General features: G+C 53.2%; 7 protein-coding genes across 7 annotated transcripts; 6 read left to right on the forward strand and 1 right to left on the reverse strand.

The window, feature by feature from the left end:
• Positions 1 to 78: 78 nt before the first annotated feature.
• Positions 79 to 962, forward strand: PG985_010693 (uncharacterized protein; the record flags this gene model as incomplete). The annotated part of the gene is made up of 2 exons (XM_066830461.1): positions 79 to 374; positions 908 to 962. The coding sequence occupies 2 exons, from the start codon at positions 79 to 81 to the stop codon at positions 960 to 962; spliced, it is 351 nt and encodes a 116-aa protein (XP_066681143.1).
• Positions 963 to 3288: 2326 nt separating this feature from the next.
• Positions 3289 to 3975, forward strand: PG985_010694 (uncharacterized protein; the record flags this gene model as incomplete). The annotated part of the gene is made up of 1 exon (XM_066830462.1): positions 3289 to 3975. The coding sequence occupies one exon, from the start codon at positions 3289 to 3291 to the stop codon at positions 3973 to 3975; it is 687 nt and encodes a 228-aa protein (XP_066681144.1).
• A 1443-nt stretch (positions 3976 to 5418) lies between these two features.
• On the forward strand, positions 5419 to 6691 carry PG985_010695 (NAD(P)-binding protein; the record flags this gene model as incomplete). Its single annotated transcript, XM_066830463.1, has 2 exons — positions 5419 to 5600; positions 5665 to 6691. The coding sequence occupies 2 exons, from the start codon at positions 5419 to 5421 to the stop codon at positions 6689 to 6691; spliced, it is 1209 nt and encodes a 402-aa protein (XP_066681145.1).
• Positions 6692 to 7324: 633 nt separating this feature from the next.
• PG985_010696 (ubiquitin-conjugating enzyme E2 35) lies at positions 7325 to 8076 on the reverse strand (the record flags this gene model as incomplete). The annotated part of the gene is made up of 4 exons (XM_066830464.1): positions 7325 to 7509; positions 7609 to 7740; positions 7833 to 7921; positions 8024 to 8076. 4 exons carry the CDS (start codon positions 8074 to 8076, stop codon positions 7325 to 7327), a joined length of 459 nt encoding a protein of 152 aa, XP_066681146.1.
• A 998-nt stretch (positions 8077 to 9074) lies between these two features.
• Positions 9075 to 13647, forward strand: PG985_010697 (uncharacterized protein; the record flags this gene model as incomplete). The annotated part of the gene is made up of 2 exons (XM_066830465.1): positions 9075 to 9226; positions 9294 to 13647. 2 exons carry the CDS (start codon positions 9075 to 9077, stop codon positions 13645 to 13647), a joined length of 4506 nt encoding a protein of 1501 aa, XP_066681147.1.
• A 1448-nt stretch (positions 13648 to 15095) lies between these two features.
• PG985_010698 (uncharacterized protein) lies at positions 15096 to 16204 on the forward strand (the record flags this gene model as incomplete). Its single annotated transcript, XM_066830466.1, has 2 exons — positions 15096 to 15101; positions 15158 to 16204. 2 exons carry the CDS (start codon positions 15096 to 15098, stop codon positions 16202 to 16204), a joined length of 1053 nt encoding a protein of 350 aa, XP_066681148.1.
• An 834-nt stretch (positions 16205 to 17038) lies between these two features.
• On the forward strand, positions 17039 to 18021 carry PG985_010699 (oxidoreductase; the record flags this gene model as incomplete). The annotated part of the gene is made up of 4 exons (XM_066830467.1): positions 17039 to 17071; positions 17135 to 17714; positions 17788 to 17883; positions 17954 to 18021. 4 exons carry the CDS (start codon positions 17039 to 17041, stop codon positions 18019 to 18021), a joined length of 777 nt encoding a protein of 258 aa, XP_066681149.1.
• Between the last annotated feature and the right edge of the window lie 664 nt (positions 18022 to 18685).

An 18685-nucleotide genomic window follows, 5' to 3' on the forward strand; every position in this document is an offset into this window, starting at 1 on the left:
TTCACATATGCTTGCAATCCCACGAAACTGAAGCAGGCTAGCAACGCCAGCATCACCACCGTGTAGCTGGACATCGCCATGATCATCACCACCGTAGAAAAGCTGACGGGCGATTCGCTCAACAATATTGTGAGCAACGCGTCCAAGGCAGCGGCTGCCAGCCTCGCTGAGGGGCTCCGGCTCGAGCCCGGGCCGTTGGGCGACGAGGTGGTCAACCTGCTACCCGGCGGCGTTGAGTCCACCGTCGACAACGCGCCCGCCGTGATGCTGACGCCGGGCTCGCTCTACAATGTGACCAAGAAGGCCGTCACGTGGGCCGACTCGGTCCCGCGAATCCGCCGCACTGGAAGTGGCGGGGCCGGCACGTATCGGAGGTGCGGCTGGCGTCGCTGCTTCCCGTCGGTAACCTGGACGGCGTCATCAAGAAGACATAGAAGCTGGACATGCTGGAGCAGAAGATTAAAGTGAAGGGGTGTGCAGGAACGAGTAGAGAGTCGTCTATGGTACGAGCCTCTGCAGACTCAGAGGTCATAGCCCCTAGGCAGAATCCACGGTGATGCATCTGAAAGTCTCTAGCGAGATTGATGACACGCAGTCCGGGAGCGATCGGATAGAATTTGTCTTCTGTCGATGACTGCCGAGCTGGTGAGACATATTTGGTGAGTGTTAAGTGATTACCTGAGATACTCCCCATCTAATCTTGCATCATCATGTGGCAGCACTGCAACATGAATCCATCGTTAGAAATTGTTCAATGATGGCATCGCACTGGAGGCCGACGCTATAGTTGCTCCGAATCGCCATGCTACGTTGTAGTCCCGCAGCTATCTCAATGCAATATTGCAGACGTCGTTGGCGCCCTTGACCCTAGACACATAACAACCAGGATACGCTTAACATATAATAGCAGCGGACTTAAGATCGCGGTTCCGATTCGAACTCCAGCTCTGCCGTCCGGCTGAGTTTCCATGCATCGTACATGGTAAAATATCAAGTACAGAAGGCTCGCTTGATATTACGCACTTTGGAGCTATTCAATTTTGTTCGGGACAAGGATCTTGCCAGGCTGCCGAGGGAGATAGCCTAGCTTGAAGTATAAGTGAGGTTTGCAAGGTTGAAGCCTGGACGAGAAAGATATAACGACCCGCTTTTTGACAAGCGCGATGGCAGATTTTCCATAATGCGCCATGGCTGGCGGCTCAGAGTCCGTTCGCTGCTTGCCTGGTTGCTGGCCGACCACTTTCGATGTCGCACATTCGGGGACGATGGGACTTCAATGCAAGCAAACAAGCAAAGCAATGATGGGGCCGGCCAGGGCAAACTGCAGTGATGATCCATGCTATGCTGCACGATCATCTGCAGATATATTGTCCGATATCGTGGTAGCCATCACGATTAATGTATGCCATTATCAATCAGTGGGCAACTAGCACTGGCAGATATCTAGTCTACTGATAGTTCCTTTCTAGTAGGTTGTGGTTGGGAAAGCCACCACGATATTCCTACATGCAGATGTGGTGTGGGCTTTAGAGAAATACATAGACAGTCCCCTATTTACTTACCATGGCGTGTCTAAAAATACAGGGCAGCCAGGTTCATGTAGTGGCCAATCCTTCAACGCTCGCTGCAAAATCGGGATGGAGGGTACCGACAGGGCGGGCTCCAAATCTGAGGTGGGTGCGCCCAAGACAGCAAACGAAACATTAGCACACTGGCTGAGACAGAGTGATAGAGGAGATATTCTTTCCTCTTTGCTCTTTGGTCGGGCAGGTATGTACTTCAAGAGCGGGATAAACGGCTTTCCGCGAATGAATAGGTTAGGTACTTTGCTAAGGATCCGTAATTGCGGCTTGCAAACGGCAAGGTTGAGGCCTGCTGCTGTCATCTGATGATTTACAGTAGGGCCGGGGAACAGGCGGGTATGTTGTCGTGCGCTTTTTCTAGTAGTACCTCCCACCTCCCACCTTGGAGGCTACCTCTTTCATCGGCGTCATACTGTATTCTTTGATCTTAGGTAAGTATGTAGGCAAGTCGTAGTCTTTCTGGGTCTGCGTCAAAAAAGACCATATCTACTTATGCAATGTCATGCATTGCGTTGCTTTTTCTTGTACTGGGCCAGCATGAACCCCAGTGGTTCAGTTGATCAGAGACAGAGAACCGAACATCTGGCGCAGGCCAGGTACCTCGTGTCAATCGATCTCTTTCCCAATTGGGTTTGTCTGTCAGACGCCAGCCTTTCCGGTCTGCGGTCTTCTCCAGTCTCCAGTCTCCAACTCTCCACTTTCCGCTCTCTACCTCTCCACGCTTTGCCTATTCCACGCACAGAGGCCTCTAGTAAAAGGGGACCATTCAACCAGTATCGAGTTCAATTTATTCCAACACGGGATTAATCGACACTGATGGAAAAGTAGGTACTTTTCCCTCGGGCCACGGTAAGTACTTTGGCGGTTCCCAAAGCTTTGCTAATGAATGCCTTCGACCACACTGGTTCGTCAATGTCGGCACTCCATTCCATATAGGCTGGCAACTTGTGATATACAAACAGAAGGCCTTATTTGGCCCAAATTACACAACAAACAGGGGACCCTTTATTACGTGTGTACATCTCTATATGGGAAGCTATGTATCATCTGTCAAAGGTGACATCAATTACCCCCCGACTTGCAGCAAAGCAGCCCACGATGCTAATACCTGCTACCAACGCAGCCCATGGTACCTCAGCCCCCCAGGGTGCTTTCCCGGCATCCTTACCCCTGGTTCGTCTCTCTCGCTCTCCAGCGCTTTCGTCTTGTCGTCCCTCATCTCTCCACTCATTGGGAGAAGACAGCATCGAAGCCCGCGCGCCACCTTTTCAATCTCTTAGGTTGTCGCTCAGACCCTTCCAGCCGTCTTCGTCGCTCACTCACCCTCTCTTGTGTTCCTTGAAGGCTTGCTTGTGTGATTGTTTCTTCTCTGTGCAACATCATTGCCAATTGCGTTGAAGCCATCTAGTTCTGTGTCGCTCTCTCTCCCCTCCCCCCTGCCGAACGCGCCGTTGAAAAGAGGCCCTGTGAATTGACAACGTTCGACGCCCAAAAACCGCCACGGTTCGTACCGGCTGGTTCGCCTAGACGTGCGCCCCTCAGGAATATCTTTCTAGTGGCCCTTTATTAGTTTTGGTCCAATACATCATCGGTCACCGATTGCAGCAGATATCTGCCATTCCACCACAGTACGGCGACTTTGATCCTGTCAACCTTGAAGAATCCAAGCATAGATACTTGGTCTCTCCACTACCAATCGCCCGCCATGCCCGCCTCTACGACCACTGCAAAGCCGGTAGGCACCAAACGCTTCCAATTGCCGGCATTAGACTTCCACTTTGGTTCTCTGACAGACGGTACCAACATCCCACCGCCTATTCCGTCGCCAGTGCAAGAGGTTCCGACGCCGCCCAAGACCCCTACACCAGCAGAGGTCGGTGGCGAGAAGAAGGAGCCTAACGGGGCCGCGAACGGTCATGCCGTCGAGAGGAAGACTTCGCCCCAGTCAGATCAGAAGTCAGATACCGGCCACACAACGACGATAACAGGCGGTGTGAAGCGCCCAGCGGAGGATATTCCTGCGTCCCCCACCTTGTCGTCGCGGGGTAGCCTTAGGCGTCTGCTCAGCAAGAACCTGCTGCACAACACTTATGACGATCATGCGTCAATCGCCGGCGACCAGAACACTTCGAGACCGCCCAGTCGCACGGCCAGCGTCATGGCGGAGGAGAGGAAAGCGAAGAGGAGTAGTGGTTGGTTCAGACGCTTACGATCCGGCAACAATTCCGTAGTCGAACAACAGCACACTCTGCAACCGCCTGCACCACCGCTTTTTGACGAGGCGCCGCAAAAGCCCTCGGGGCCGCCCCCGCCCATGATCCCCGAGCTAAGCGCATTGCAAGCGAAGGTCGATACGTCCATGGGCGATGACCTCTTCAAGGAGATCAAGTAGTCGCGCGGACGGCTCTGTTCCTGCGCCGAGCTGGTGCAGACATTATGGCCTAAGCTCATCCAGAGTCTCGGTTGACAAGAAAATGGCGTGTTGTCCCATGCCGAGAACGTCCCTGTGTTCGTGGGAGGAAAGGGGTGGAGTGAGGTTCAATTGGAACCTAGGATGTGAAGATAAGAGATACCCAGCTCCGGACGAGCTCATTCATTGACATACAGCGTCATTTTTCCTTGTTTCGTTTTTCCTCATTGGTTGGACTATTCCCCTTCGTTATTTTGCATATGTTGTATCACAATACCATCTTGAAGAACGCGGCCGCTCACTTACGGAATGTATCGCTCATTGTTTATCACCTACCATGGACATATGGCCGCCCCGAGTTGCGAATGAGAAGGGGGCGGGTGCCATAGGCGAGCCTCCCCTCTAGGACATCAGATGTATCTTCGAGCTTTGTGTCTCGGGGACCCGGAGGGTGAGTAGAAGGAGGCAGATTGTGCTGGTTGAGCTTGGACTACCGACGCCCAATGCTACGTTTCATGGGACATGAGAGCGACAGGACAAATGTTGTTATTAATACATATTCATTCACGGGTCTGGAAATAATCGCGATTGATCGTGTCAGTGGTGTGGATGGAGCATTCTCCAGGCGTGTAGGGAAAGGAAACTTGATTTGCCCGAATATTCATTTCTAACAATATTGAAGCTACATGCTCTTACATCATTGTCATGGACGCTGAGAACTTAAAAGTGCAACCGACTTCCAGGACTAATATGGACACCAGTAAATAAAGAAACTTTTTGGCTTCGGTGTCTTCGAGCTTGTCGCAACGGCGCCGGGCCTTATGGCGCCAGTGTATACAAATGCCGCCTTCGCGCATATTGTCAGCGCTTCAATTGATAAATTAAATGGCACTTTGAAAAGAAGCCGTTGCGGTTTAATTTGGTAGGGAAATGCCAGGTCTCAACTCGCTACCTATGGAAGCGGACTCATAAAGTCTGTCCGGACATGTTTTCCATCGGAGCTTTCAAGGTCGCTAGAATACGCGATTCAATGTATACTCATGAGCTTATCAGTCTATACATTTTCTATATATAGAGTATGAGCCAATGGCAAGAAGGAGTCGATACAGTATGGTAAGATGCGTCCATCTATTCGTCCGGCGTTTCGGAAACACTTTGGGTGCATTTGCGGGCAGTGGGGGTTAGCAAAAATCAACGTCATTGCCGAGCCCCTACAGCCGAGAGAGCTCTCCCAAAAAGCTCCAGTCGTCCATGGAGTAGGTAGCTCTCCTCCAGCTCTTCGATATTGACCACCACATCAGCCAAAGCCTCATCCCCACACCCCAGATTGAGACTCGATATTCCAATTGCGCGTATCAGGAAGCGACTTGACGACTTATGATTTCAGAACACTCATAAACACCACAATTTACGACAATGGTGACAATGCGACCGCAGGCGGCGCGAACTGTCGCAGCCCTCCCGAGATGCCTAGCTCGGCCCTCGATATCGAAAGTCACGGCCAACACCAGGCTGAGCCAGGTACGGCACAAGTCAGGACCGTACGGATATACACAGGCCAAATCGCTGGTCTTCACCAAATTCGGGGAGCCCAGTGATGTACTCAAGTAAGCACTAGGCGCTGTAACAACGTTTCTTTTTGTACCTTGCTAATAAGTCTTTACTTTCCAGGTTACACACACACTCCATCTCCCCGAGTCTCCCGTCCTCCTCGGTCCTCCTCCGCGCCCTTGCCGCGCCGATCAACCCGGCCGACGTGAACACGATCCAAGGCACGTATGGCGTGAAGCCAAGCTTCTCGCCACTGATCGGCACGACGGAGCCGTCGGTGATCCCCGGCAACGAGGGCGTCTTCGAGGTGGTGTCTGCCGCCGGCCACCTGCAGAAGGGCGACTGGGTGATCCCCGCCAAGACCGGGTTCGGGACCTGGCGCACACACGCCGTGGCGCCCCTGGACGCGGTCCTGCCCGTCGACAAGGAGGGGCTCACCCCGACGCAGGCCGGCACCGTCGCCGTGAACCCTTGTTCGGCGTACCGGATGCTGCGGGACTACGCCCAGCCGGCCCTGCGCGAGGGCGACTGGTTCGTGCAGAACGGCGCCAACAGCGGGGTCGGGCGGGCGGCCATCCAGCTGGCGAAGCTGTGGGGGTACCGCAGCATCAACGTGGTGCGGGCGCGCGACACGCCCGAGGCGACGGAGCAGCTCAAGGCGGAGCTCACGCAGCTGGGCGCGACGCACGTGGTGACGGACGAGGAGTTCCAGAGCCGCGAGTTCAAGGACCAGCTGAAGCAGTGGCTGGGCGGCAGCGGCGGCGACAGCGTCCGGCTGGGCCTGAACTGCGTCGGGGGCAAGTCGGCGCAGGCCATGGCCAAGACGCTCGGCGTCGGCGGCACCATGGTCACGTACGGCGGCATGTCGCGGCAGCCGGTCGCGCTGCCGACGGGCCTGCTCATCTTCAAGGACATCCGCTTCGTCGGCTTCTGGCTCAGCCGGTGGGCCGACGGCGACGCCGCCGGCAAGAAGCAGACGGTCAACGAGATCCTCGGCCTCATCCGCGAGGGCAAGTTCCGCGACACGCCCGTCGTCGGCGTCGACTGGGCGTGGGACACCGAGGAGGCCGCGCTGCGCGACGCCGTCCAGGGGACGCTTCAGGGGTTCAGGAAGGGCAAGGGGGTTTTCGTCTTCGGGGAGACGTAGAGTGAAGATGATGTCACAATCTGACTGTACATACTGTGGCAGGCATTTGAAGAGCGCGGCTATACAAACATTAAGTGGCGTTTTATGAGAGGCATCATCTGCTAGTTGTCACAAGGAATGTGGGGGCCATGAACGAGCACACGCGGATTCCAAGGGATATCGTGAACCCTGAATGTGTCTTCGCTATATGGAATACAGCGGCAAGCGCAACCGAGCTAGGCTGTCTGGAAAGATGAAGAGGACGTATATGACCCATTGTCTAGTAGTAAACACCTTGAGCACTGAAAAGAGAAAACCAGTCCCAGAACACCAATGCGCGTCTGTCACGTCAAGGACCCAACACGCGCCCGCCGCCACCGGCCTAGCCTATCATTTCGTTTCAATTCGTTCCAAAAACACGTATGGGGGTGTATGTTTCGCGCTGCTGCTCGACTTTCATAACCTATCCTCTATGCCATCGAGTAGATGATATGCCTGGTGGCCGTTGTACTCTCAGACTTGCCACCCTGCTTGCCACCCAAAGGCGACGTGCTTGTGCTTGGGGGCTCCGGTACGTAGTGGGTTGTCTCCCCATAGCATGATTCTAGCTCTTTTCTGTCTTTGTTTCTTTCTTTATTTTCTGACCATGTCTCTCTACTTGCTCTCAGGCATGGCGTACTTGCTGGTCCACTCCTTCGCAGTCGCAATCGCGCGGTTCTCGTCCTCCTTCCAGTCCTTCGCCACATCGGCAGCTAGGGGGTCGTCGGGGTTGGGAGCACCAAGCAGGGCTTGGATCGATAGAAGGATGGTGCGAATCTGCAGGGCGGGCGACCAGTTGTCTGCGGGGCACGAGGGGCAAGTGATGTCAGTTACATGCTCTCTGCTGCGGGCTGGAGCCCAGAGTATCAGACAGGACTCGGGGAGCAGCGCCAACTTACTCTTCAGAACATCGAGGCAGATGCGACCCAGCTTGTCGACGTTCGGGTGGTAGATCTTCGTGAGGAAGCGGATTTTCGGGGGCACCATCGGGTAGTCGTCGGTCAAGAAGAGTTCGAGCTTGAAGACACCACCTATTTGTTCGAGCGACTGTTAGATGCCTGTCGTCGCTGATGGAAAGGGGTTTATGCCCCCCAGGGCAGTGTAGAGTATCTTTGGGACTCACCCTCGTAGGGAGATCCTGACGGTCCATGGATCTCGACATCGAAGTATCGCAGGTTGTCTTCGTGAGGTACAGCACTAATGCCAGGCACACTATTGTCAAAATGAAGTACGGTTAGTTGACAGTCCTTCCTCTCTGCGTTCGGCTGTGCAAAATGCAGGCCGGGGTTGGAGGTGGGTGGTTATGCGACTCACGGCTCTGACATGAGGCGCTCCGTCTCTTTTATGATGCGCTTGGGCAGCGCCATTTTGGGTTAGGTATTTCTGGAGGGTTCTGGGAGCAAGCGTGGTAATGAGTGAATGATGGGCTTTGCTGGAAAGAAAGCAGAATAGTACAACTTTTCTATCGCCGACCTTGTGGGAGAGTTAGAAAGCAAAGAAGGTGTCTGATAAGAAGCAGTAGGTATTTAGCTGGGGCCGGGAGCCGGAGTCGTGGGGTCAAAGAGACAGGCGGCGGCTCTGGTGCTTCTAATGGTTGGCGGAGGTCTGGAAGTGGGCTGGAGGTCTGAAGCTTGGCGGGGTTTTTTTATGTTCGAGGTATTACTAAGTAACGAGAGGACCTGAATAGAAGGCAGCACTAAAACAATCCGAAGTCTCCCTCGAATGACTTCAATGGGATTGGGGGTTTGTTAAGTATGTAGTGGCATCAGCAAAGTCTGGAAATGAGGCTTGGGTTCTCGGTTTACCTAGGTAAACAGAGGCAGCAAGCGCTGATGATCAAGCACGAGCAGTACGCACCGATTAATGCATTCATGCCATCCAACACTTATGAAGCTCCCGTTGTCGATAAGCGAGATACTGGATACATCCTCTCTAAGTTGCCCCTCGTTCTTGGCACCAGGCCTGACTAAGGGAGCTGAGCGTGCATAATTTCGTATCACCCGCTGTTTATGCATATTTGTGCAATGATGCATTCAAGAGCTTGGACATGAAGAGGCGCTCATTCAATGTCAATCATCACATCTACTAATATCAATTTCATCAAATAGACTATTGGCGCCATCACGAAACACACGATCACCCTTGGGCTATTTTCGCATCATCATATACACGATGCATGGTGGCACTACATATCTCCTCTTCTAAATCATGCGGAGCTCAATAGCTTCTGTACAGGCAAAACACGCAGGACCATGAGTCGGAGTTGAAAGAGACACCGCACTCAAGTTCGATATATCTCAGCCTTGCTCTTTTGATGCAAGGCCAACTAAGCTTTGGCGGAAGAGCTTGTTAACCGGAACTCACCATGCCGTCGCTTCTGGACCCTTCCAAGAAGGGCAAGACGATCAAATCCGCAGCTGACAGCGAGACCTTTGACGCCGATGTAACGATTCGTGTCGAAGGTCTTGTGGGCTCAGCCACGATATCTCCCTCTGGCCGCGATATTGCACTCGCCTCGTAAGCGCATATATATCTTGGTACACTGTCTTCGTACTTAGGCGGCTGACATTTTCTTACCATATAGGCCTGAAGGTCTTGCTATCATTGACTTGGACTCTCCCTACAGCGGACCACGCAGGCTGAGCAGTCATGGCCTACCCTGGCTGGTGGTAGATGTGCAATGGTCGCCATTTGCAGCTCGTGACTACTGGGTCGCATCAACGGCTAATCACCGTTGTCTGATCTGGAACCTCAACTTGAGGGAAGCTTCTGCTAATGGTGCCATTGAGCACTCTCTTCAAGGTCACAGCAGAGCTATTACCGATATCAACTTCTCAGCCCATCACCCAGATATCCTTGCGACATGCGCTGTAGATGGATACGTCCATGGGTGGGATCTCCGGAGGCCCCGGCAGCCTGTCCAAACATACTGCGATTGGTTTGCTGGTGCGACACAAGTCAAATACAATCGCCAAGACCCGTTCATCCTCGCTTCTTCCCATGATCGGTGGCTTCATATTTGGGACGAGAGGAAGCCCTCGGAGCCTTTGAAGTCGATAAATGCGCATACCTCCAAGATCTATGGCCTCGACTGGAATCGTACTCGGTCTACTGCTCTGGTCACCTGCTCATTGGACAGATCTATCAAGTTCTGGGACTACGGCGTCTCCGACGAACCTGAGCGAATCATCCGAACAGATTTCCCTGTGTGGAGAGCGCGACATACACCCTTTGGCTCGGGCTTGTTGGCAATGCCTCAGAGCGATCCAGGAAACCTCTATCTGTACGATACTCGCAGGGGTGAAAATGAGCCGCGTGACCACCACGCCGATCCCGTGAACATATTTGCCGGGCATGGAAGCCAAAAGGCCAAAGAGTTCTTGTGGAGAAGTCGGGGGAACATCTCGGATGATGGCATCGACAATCGTGAATTCCAGCTTGTGTCATGGGGCGAAGACAACGAGCTGCACCTGAACAGAGTCGACCCAGGCATTCTTGAGACTGTTGGTCATGTAAAGGGAGGAGCCGCAGTCAAGAAACTCATCCTAACCCGAAAAGGAGCTACTTACAAGACATTTCGCTCCGTTGACGACAACGCGAAGCGTGAGAGAAGGTCGGCAACCATGAGTGATCCACGTCCCGGTAGCGGAGCGCAGTATAGGCGAAGTGCATTGACCATGGGGATGCAAACTCAACAGCAGTCCCGGTCGGGGTCTCTGCCGTCTTGGAGAGGCCCTTCGATGAAGGCAAAGGCGTCTGTGGGGAAGGCAGCCAATCGGAGCACTGATCAACTAGGCTGGATGAAAGGTATTACTATGAGTAGAAAGAAGAGCTCCACAAGGGATATTCCCCTGCGGAAGGAATCCAAGGATTCCACCATGTTTGGTTCTGGCTTCCATGGACATTGGGAAGAACCAGAACCTCTACAAGAGGAGATCGTCAGAATCAGTCAGCAGTTGCCGAATGTGCAGTGGGACAAGATTGACCTAACTGGCCTCATTCTCGATGCTTCATTAAAAGGCCCATGGGGTATGGATGGTGAAACCATCTATATCAAAGTCAAGGTTGATGTGCCAAGTAGCTACCCCAAGTCCAGGGCACCCAAGTTTCTGATCGAAAAATCCGCTCTCATGTCGGATCAAACGTACAAGAAGATTGACCAAGAGGTAAATCAGGTTGCCTATCGCTTTGCGAAGAAGAAGCAGAATTGCTTAGAGGTTGCTTTTACCTATCTTCTCGGCGAAACCGACCTGTCCAGCAGCACCAACTTCTTTAAGAACGTTAAAGACTTGGATGACGAGCTCGACCCTCTCGCAGATGAGAGTTCAAGCGAAGATGAAGCGGATGAGATACCCGCTGGGGGGTCAGCAAGTATGTCACAGGAGCTGACCGCAAGTGTCGAGCTCGATGCAACACTTGCCCCTGTCAATCGACCGACGCTGCCACCTATACCACGACTTTGTGGCGGGCGGTGGTCCAATGACGGAAGACTTGTCTGCTTCTTCCCTTCAAAGGAAGAAAAGGCCAAGGCTTTGCTCTTTACTCCTACCGATATGGTCAAGGAACGTCCCAAAGGCGAGCCAACGTTCGCAGGGTTCGGGAGACTGCAGCAGGAAACTCCACCTCCGAGGCAGAGACATCTATTGGATGAGTCTTCGATGGTTGGGGACCATTCCGACTCCGAGGATGCGGACGACTCGTCAAGCTCGAGTGACTCTGAAGAGACTTATATGCACAAGGTCAGCATGTGGTATACTCCTGGACGACGCTTCAAGAAGACATTCAGTGGTAGCTACTCAATGCGCTCTAGTGGAGGAGGAACAGGTGTAGAGACCGGTACTGGCACTGGCACAAGCAGGCGCCGTTCTACGAAACCTAAGAATGTTGTATCACTTCACGACATGTCGGATCTCCTGCCATCGAAACAGGAGCTAGCGCAAGAGTATTCTATCTTCGGTGATGGGCCCGAGGTCTGTGAGCACAATGCAGAAGTGGCTCTCAAGTATGGCCGATATGACCTTGTCCATGTTTGGAGGTACGCTGCATTGCTGCTCCGAAGAGATATCCCGCTCGAATTGCTTGAGCAAACACCACGGAACAGCTCGGTCCTCGTCGTGGCCAAGAATATCGTCAGTCATGTAAAGGATGGCAAAACAAGTCCAGGGAACTCGGAAAACCAATTAGCAGGCAAAGTGAAATGGGGACTGCACCCACTCGCCAAAGAGTTCATCGCTGACTTGTTCCAATACTTTGAGCGGGCAGCTGATGTACAGATGCTGGCAATGCTCTCCTGCGTCTTCAGCGAAGCTTCTACTGAAGACGGCGTCGCATACGCAGAATCTCACATTACGCAGCCTGAGACTCCCCTTGGAATGAAGGCTCCGTCGTTCTCGTTGGACTACTTCCCCACGGATGCGTCGTTGTGGCATACCAGTTCCAACTACAAAAGCCACGTCAACTCAGCAGTATCGACTCCCGGGACAGTTCACACGCCTGTTCACATACCAGGTTCCTATGGGTCTGAGGAAGGGTACTGGCTAGGTGGTCCGGGGACAAACTCCTATCCATCTGGGGGCACACCTCCACCACCAAGAACCACACCTCGCGATGGTATGTCGGATGCCGATGTCACTCAAAGCCTCTCAACATCCCCAGAGCCCAGACTATTCCGCCGCGCCAATACAGCTCTCAGCACTGGCTTCGCTGCTAGCTTTCCACGGCCCTTTACAAACACTGTTTCGTCCTCTCCTCCTACCAAGAAACGGCCAAGCCCGGGTGAGACGATTCTCGCTAACCTCACTCCCAATGTGACCTGGGGTGGGTCGATGATCCTTGGTCCAACATCGGAGCCAGCATCAACAGCACGAAACTCGTACTCCGATGATGAACAACGAAAGGATGATTACCAGCTTTCTGTGATCAATAGCATATCCGTTGAAATAGAGGATCAGTCAATATTCGACGACGATGGGTGGATGACAACACCCCTGTTAGAGCCAACTCGAGAAGTCGCATATTCAACTTACCGGTACGCATATGCAGAGATGCTGCATATGTGGAAGCATCCCTTGGCACGGCTTGAGATCATGAAGTTCAATGTGTTGAAAGAGGATCCTTCCGTATCGCATTTTGACAGTTTCGGGCAGGAAAGCTTCCGGAGCTCCTACCACACTCCTGATAACATGAGCCATACTACCATGGTGCCTCAAGGGACAGCCTCGCCTATTGTGTTGGCAAAGAAGGAGCATCTGCAAGGAGTTCTCTCTTCCGGACGCGGCCTCGATGTCGTTGGATACTGTCGAATCCATGAGACGCAACTAGATCCCATAGGCTCCACCTACGGGGTAGCTACGCCAGGGGGCGCAGTAGGCACCTGTGAGCGCTGCAAACGCATTCAAACGCGCCTTTTCTGTGTATATTGTCTTGCGCCGTTGGATGCCCAGTATGTGCCGTGTCTCGGCTGTGGGTGTGCCCTTCACGAAGCTTGCTTGGCGGAGTGGCATTCTATGGGCGAGACTGAGTGCCCGGCTGGCGACGAATGCAACTGTGCAGAAGAGGCTTGCAATGGTCAAGTCGAGCGATGGGCGGCTATGATGGGCGCGTTGCGTCAGGGCAAGCTCCGCAAACCTTCCGAGGACTTGGATAACAACGCCGTAGCCGCCAGTGCGGGAGGAGGTCGCCACAAACGGGCAAACTCCGTCGACAAGAACGACTGGGAGAGCGTGGCGAGCGGCTCGCAGCTCCCGGCGGCGGACGGCCAGGGCAAGCCCTTGCTGAACGTCGACAGCCAGCCGGCGCTGAGCGCTGCTAGAATCAGCCTGGGCAATCGGTTGCGGAAGTCGGCTGGTCAGTGGGGAAGCTCGGCTAGTCTTAGGAAGAAGGGGGGACCTGGTGGTGGTGGCGGAGGGCCGGGATCGTCGGGCCTGGCAAGACGTTAGAGAAGTTCTTGCGAGTGACTGACTGATGCTGCTCGGAGCGAGAGAAAAGGGAAGAGGGGCTAGCGACTTACAGTTTGCTGCATTCTGGATTCTGTGTGGTGTATTTATGATTTATGTACGAGTTTGGCATGGCGTTGAGGTGGTATTGCACATATTTGGCTGGCAGTGGGCTTGCTTTGCTATCTTATGGGTTGGATTACATACCTATATACTTATATAACAGAGTACCACGGGATAACATATTAATACCAGAGCCTTCCCGGGGCCTCCTACTTGTCGATATGATGCATGCAATCCGCGAAAAGTTGGTTTGATCTAAGAAGTATCCCATTTTACATCGCAGCAACACACGCTCTTATCAAACATGCCGCAGCTGGACGAGCGCTGGTCTTTCTTTCCGTTTCGTACAATCATGGCAGTGAGGCTCTCAGCTTCTCAGAAGGCGATGAAAATGCATGTAGCGGCCACCTCGCCGCACTTTTATTACTAACTAGAGGGTAGTGATCCAAGTGATGCTCTGCATCTTGAATGGCATTTGGCTTTACTTCAACTCCCCACTGTTGAAATCGTGAGAAGGGCGTGAAAGCAGGAAGCACCATGTACAATATGTAATCAATCACAAGCGTGGTATTCCAGCTGCAACTGCATGTCATTTTGCATGACTCAAATAGACTGCAATATTTGCAGTATCTCATGAAGCTGCTGCGTGAAGTAACCAACCTGATCCCAATGATAACAGTCACGTCTTGCACAATCAAAATGGCACAAACCCCTGAGGCTCCCTTACGCGAGAGCCGCATACATTCACTGCCGCAATTAAGATGATGGGCCAAAGACTCCCTACCTAAAAGGGCTTGTCTGGCCCTGTATTCACGTCCGTCCATTAAATGTAGACATGCTTCATTCTGAGTCACACGTTAACTTCAACGCCCTATGCCATTCAATGCCAGTTCCTGATTTTCCACCCTCTGGAAACCTATATATGCGCCCCTTCCCTCCAGGTCTCTGGCCTCTTTTCCTTTCCTTCCACACCTCCATCCTCAACCGACTCTCCCTCTCACAGTCCTCACGACTTCCACTCACTACCGCACCTCAATTCTTTCGAGTCGTCACCCTACTTTTTTCGCGTCCTTGACAGTCCTATCTATTGCAGACGACTGGCTCACGCAAAGTCGGTCCTCTTTGTTCGGAACTCGGTCACCATCTCGAGGTATGTACTCAATCTCGTTTGGGCTCGGTCGTCGTCGTGCTGTTTCCGCTTAACCTCGTTTGGGTCCGTTCGCCGTCGTGAGGCACTCGCACCACCCAGCGAACGTCCATCATCACCGACCCAACGTCGTGGAACGCCCGGCGAACGTCGCCGTCGCTCACTTATCGTCCTCGTTACTAACTCAACGCCAATTAGCATCCTTTAAACGTTATTCGGATATTCGCTCCCTATAGCAAAAATGAAGGTCAGTACTACAAGACAAGAATGTACAGCATGCTAGACTGCTAACACGCCTGACAGTTCCTAATGATGGCCATCTCGGCTTTCCTGCTGGCTGTTCAGGCACAGGCCAGCTACAGCTATGGAAAGCATAACACGTCCATGGCTTCTACCACCTCGTCCCCTCCCCTCAGTCTCTCCTGGCCCAGCTTGGCCACCGAATCTCTCACTATCGTTACCTCGACTGCCGGTCCCATTCACCACACCCCGCACCATTCCATGTCTAGCCACCATTCGTTTTCATGGAGCGTAAATAGTACAAAGACTCATCATATGTCTTCTCGCGGCAGTGTCACTCCCGGCCATAGCCACACGGCCAGCCATGGCCATAGCAAGATCTCGACTGCCAGTCCTGTTCACCACATCTCGCACCACACCTCGCACCATACCATACCTCACCACCATTCATTCTCATGGAGCGTAAATGGTACAAAGACACATCACATGTCTTCTCACGGCACTGGTATCCCTTGTCATAGCCACACACTTAGCCATAGCCATAGCAAGACCACGCGAGGTACGCCCCACCCCACGGTTACGAGCGCCTTCCCTCACGTCTCGTCGAGCTCAGAGGGCACCAACATCCCCGAGGGAACGGGATCGGACAACGGAGGCCAGCCCACGTCTACAGTCAGAGCCGGACTCATGCCGGTGCCCGTGACGCATCCGAACACTACCATGTCGCGCCACCATCATTCGCATCACTCAATCACGTCATCAACTGCGGCCCCAGCTCCCACCGAGTCGTACATTGTGGTGGTTTCCGTACCAGAGCACACTGGCACTCTCTCCTGGACGACTATTACCAAGGAGCCGTCGATCGTGACTATCCCGATGTCTCCCCATCCAGTCTCCGACCTGCCCCAGGCGGGTTCGCCCCCCAGCCCCGAGGCTGAGAGTGCAGAAGATGTGGTTGATGCCGTCATGGGCCGGTCTTCCTCTTCGTTCACGCTCCACTGTGACGCTAGCATCTGCAAGACATATTGCTACTGCGGTCAGGACGGTAATGTCATCTGCGACTACGATCCTGCCAGCTGTGCCAATACATGCGACTGCCAGGCGAACTAAAGACGTCAGCAGGTTACGGGGGGGAAAGAAGGTGTGTATGGTGGAGGAGTTATGGAGGCGATGTTTTCGCTGTAAACGGACAGGGAGACCTCTGAAAAGGCCATTCTACTTAGTTGGACTTGCCGGTGTCCCTCCCCTCGATGGGACAAGGCAGGTAAACACACATGTAGTATAAACTGATCTCATAAGTCATCTGCATCTTCATTCTACTTTGCGACTTTGAGTGGCGATCATGGCAGCTACGGACTGGTCAGGATCGTAACGCCAGTGCGCCAAGGTGATAAGGCCCAAGCGACTCATCTCCTTTTGAGACAGGATCCCGATGGACAAAATCTGAAGGAATCGTACAGGATGCAGGATCTGTTGAGCTGCCAGAGCTGCTTCATAAAGTGTATCTTCTTTATTGGTTTCCCACAAAAGCGTTGTACGAGTATCGCAGATAGTTCTAGACAGACAGGCACTGAAAGTCATGAGTGACGCTGGGTGAAACTCTCTGTTTCTGCTAAAGCTGCATACATCCTACCTCTTAACCTTAGGTTCTAATTGGCGTGTCGTTGCCTTCGTGTAGAGACCAGTGGATGTCTGGAACATCTCTTTACATCAACGCTTACCGTACTTTACCTTTGTCACAGATTGCGTGCTTGCCAAACTGCAGGTACAGCAGTTGCCCCGCCTCCACCGACGTCACCACCAGTTTGGTGCGTGCAAGTCGACAACTCCGATATCATCAAGCTCTTGACCTCAGCCTTTTGCCATCAATTTACCTCCTGTCACCCTAGAATTATTGGCGAGCAAACCTGCAAGAAACCTAACTTGACGTGAACATTACCCACCATGGTCTCGGTATTGATCGTTGGCGCCACACGTGTAAGTCAGCACCAAAACATCTTCAGCCGTTTTGGGGTTGTGATAGTCGTTAACGACGCATAGGGCTTGGGTGCTTCCTTGACGAAGCAGTACGCCTCTCAGCCGTCGACGACGGTATATGCCACTACTCGGTCTGGCTCAGGCCCGCAGGGCTTTCCCGATCATGTCAAGTGGCTGCCCAACATCGACCTCTTGAAGCCGGATGTTGGAGACAACCTCGCAGGCCAGCTGAAAGGCCAGCAGTCGCTCGACTTGGTGATCATCACGGCCGGTCGCTTCACAACTGAGGACTTTTCGGCCGAGAAGGGCCCCAACTGGCAGGAAGAGGTGACCATGTACACGACAAGCTCCATCGCGCCCGTCTTCATCGTGCACCGGCTGGCTCACGCCAACCTTTTGGGGAAGGGCACCAAGGTGGTGCTGGTCTCGAGCGAGTCCGGCAGCATTACGCTACGCCACGAGTCCGAGGGCGGCGGCAATTACGCCCACCATGCCAGCAAGAGCGCCCTCAACATGGTCGGCAAGCTCTTGAGCCTCGACCTCAAAGACAAGGAGGTGATCATCAGTATTGTGCACCCTGGGTTCATGCGCACGGAGATGACGAAAGGGGTTGGGTTTGATAAATACTGGGACGACGGCGGAGGTAAGGCCTCTCTCTCCTAGCAAACAATAGCCGTACTAGGCATTGACTGACTGGTTTTCCTGCCGTTGTGTAGCCGTGACCCCCGACGAGGCTGCAAAGAGCCTAGTGGAATGGGCCGAGAAGCTCGACATGAGCAAGTCTGGGGAATACTGGGCTCCTCGCGGACCAGGTATGTAAGGGCTTGTTGAGAGCCTGACAGACTGAACCATGCTGTATTGAGCCAAGCTAACCTGTGATAGGTGACATCGGTACCGCTGAACCAGTGCTGGGAACCGGCTTGTCTACACCACTGAAGCTACCCTGGTGATGAGGTTCGGGATCGACGGTCAGTCACATACATATATATGTACCGTAGTTGCCTCATTTCAGGGCACGATGACTTGAGCAGTGCAGGCAAGGCAGTAAGTAGGTAGTAAGTCAGCTGAAGCCCATCTCGGGGATATTATCACGCCAACGTAGATCTCGCCATTGCATCTGTCACAAAACACAGCAGCCTCTTAGCCTCATTAGGACCATCACGGACTTTGACCCAAAGGAGCAAGACGATAGAAAAAGGCCACAACCCCTGCCGCAGCTCGCCTATCATCTCACGGGCGGTGAATTATACCCCACACGACGCACATGGTCTACAGTACCTCTAGCATGCGTATACGTACATGATGATTGTGGGGTATACGGCAGTAATAACCTAACTTAGTGGCGCTTTACTAGGAGTAATTGCAGAGGGGAAAGCAGAGATGGAGGGGGCGAAAGGAGAGGCCATTCCCACATGTGGATTTCAGGGTCTTCTGCTCCTTGCGATCTTTAGCAAACATTTTGCCATCCATACAGTACGGATATGGTGTAGCGAATACTGTAGCCGGACAAGAGGAAGAGGCATTCTGGAAGACGCCACTGTCAATAAAAGTACCTGTAGGCCAGCTGAAGCAGGCAACATAGGTGCTTTTTACGCCAGGGAATTTGGCTGAATA

The sequence above is a fragment of the Apiospora marii genome (assembly GCF_038362585.1).
Source record: "Apiospora marii strain CBS 49790 chromosome Unknown utg000007l_segment0_segment0, whole genome shotgun sequence".
Classification (NCBI taxonomy): Eukaryota; Fungi; Ascomycota; class Sordariomycetes; order Amphisphaeriales; family Apiosporaceae; genus Apiospora; species Apiospora marii.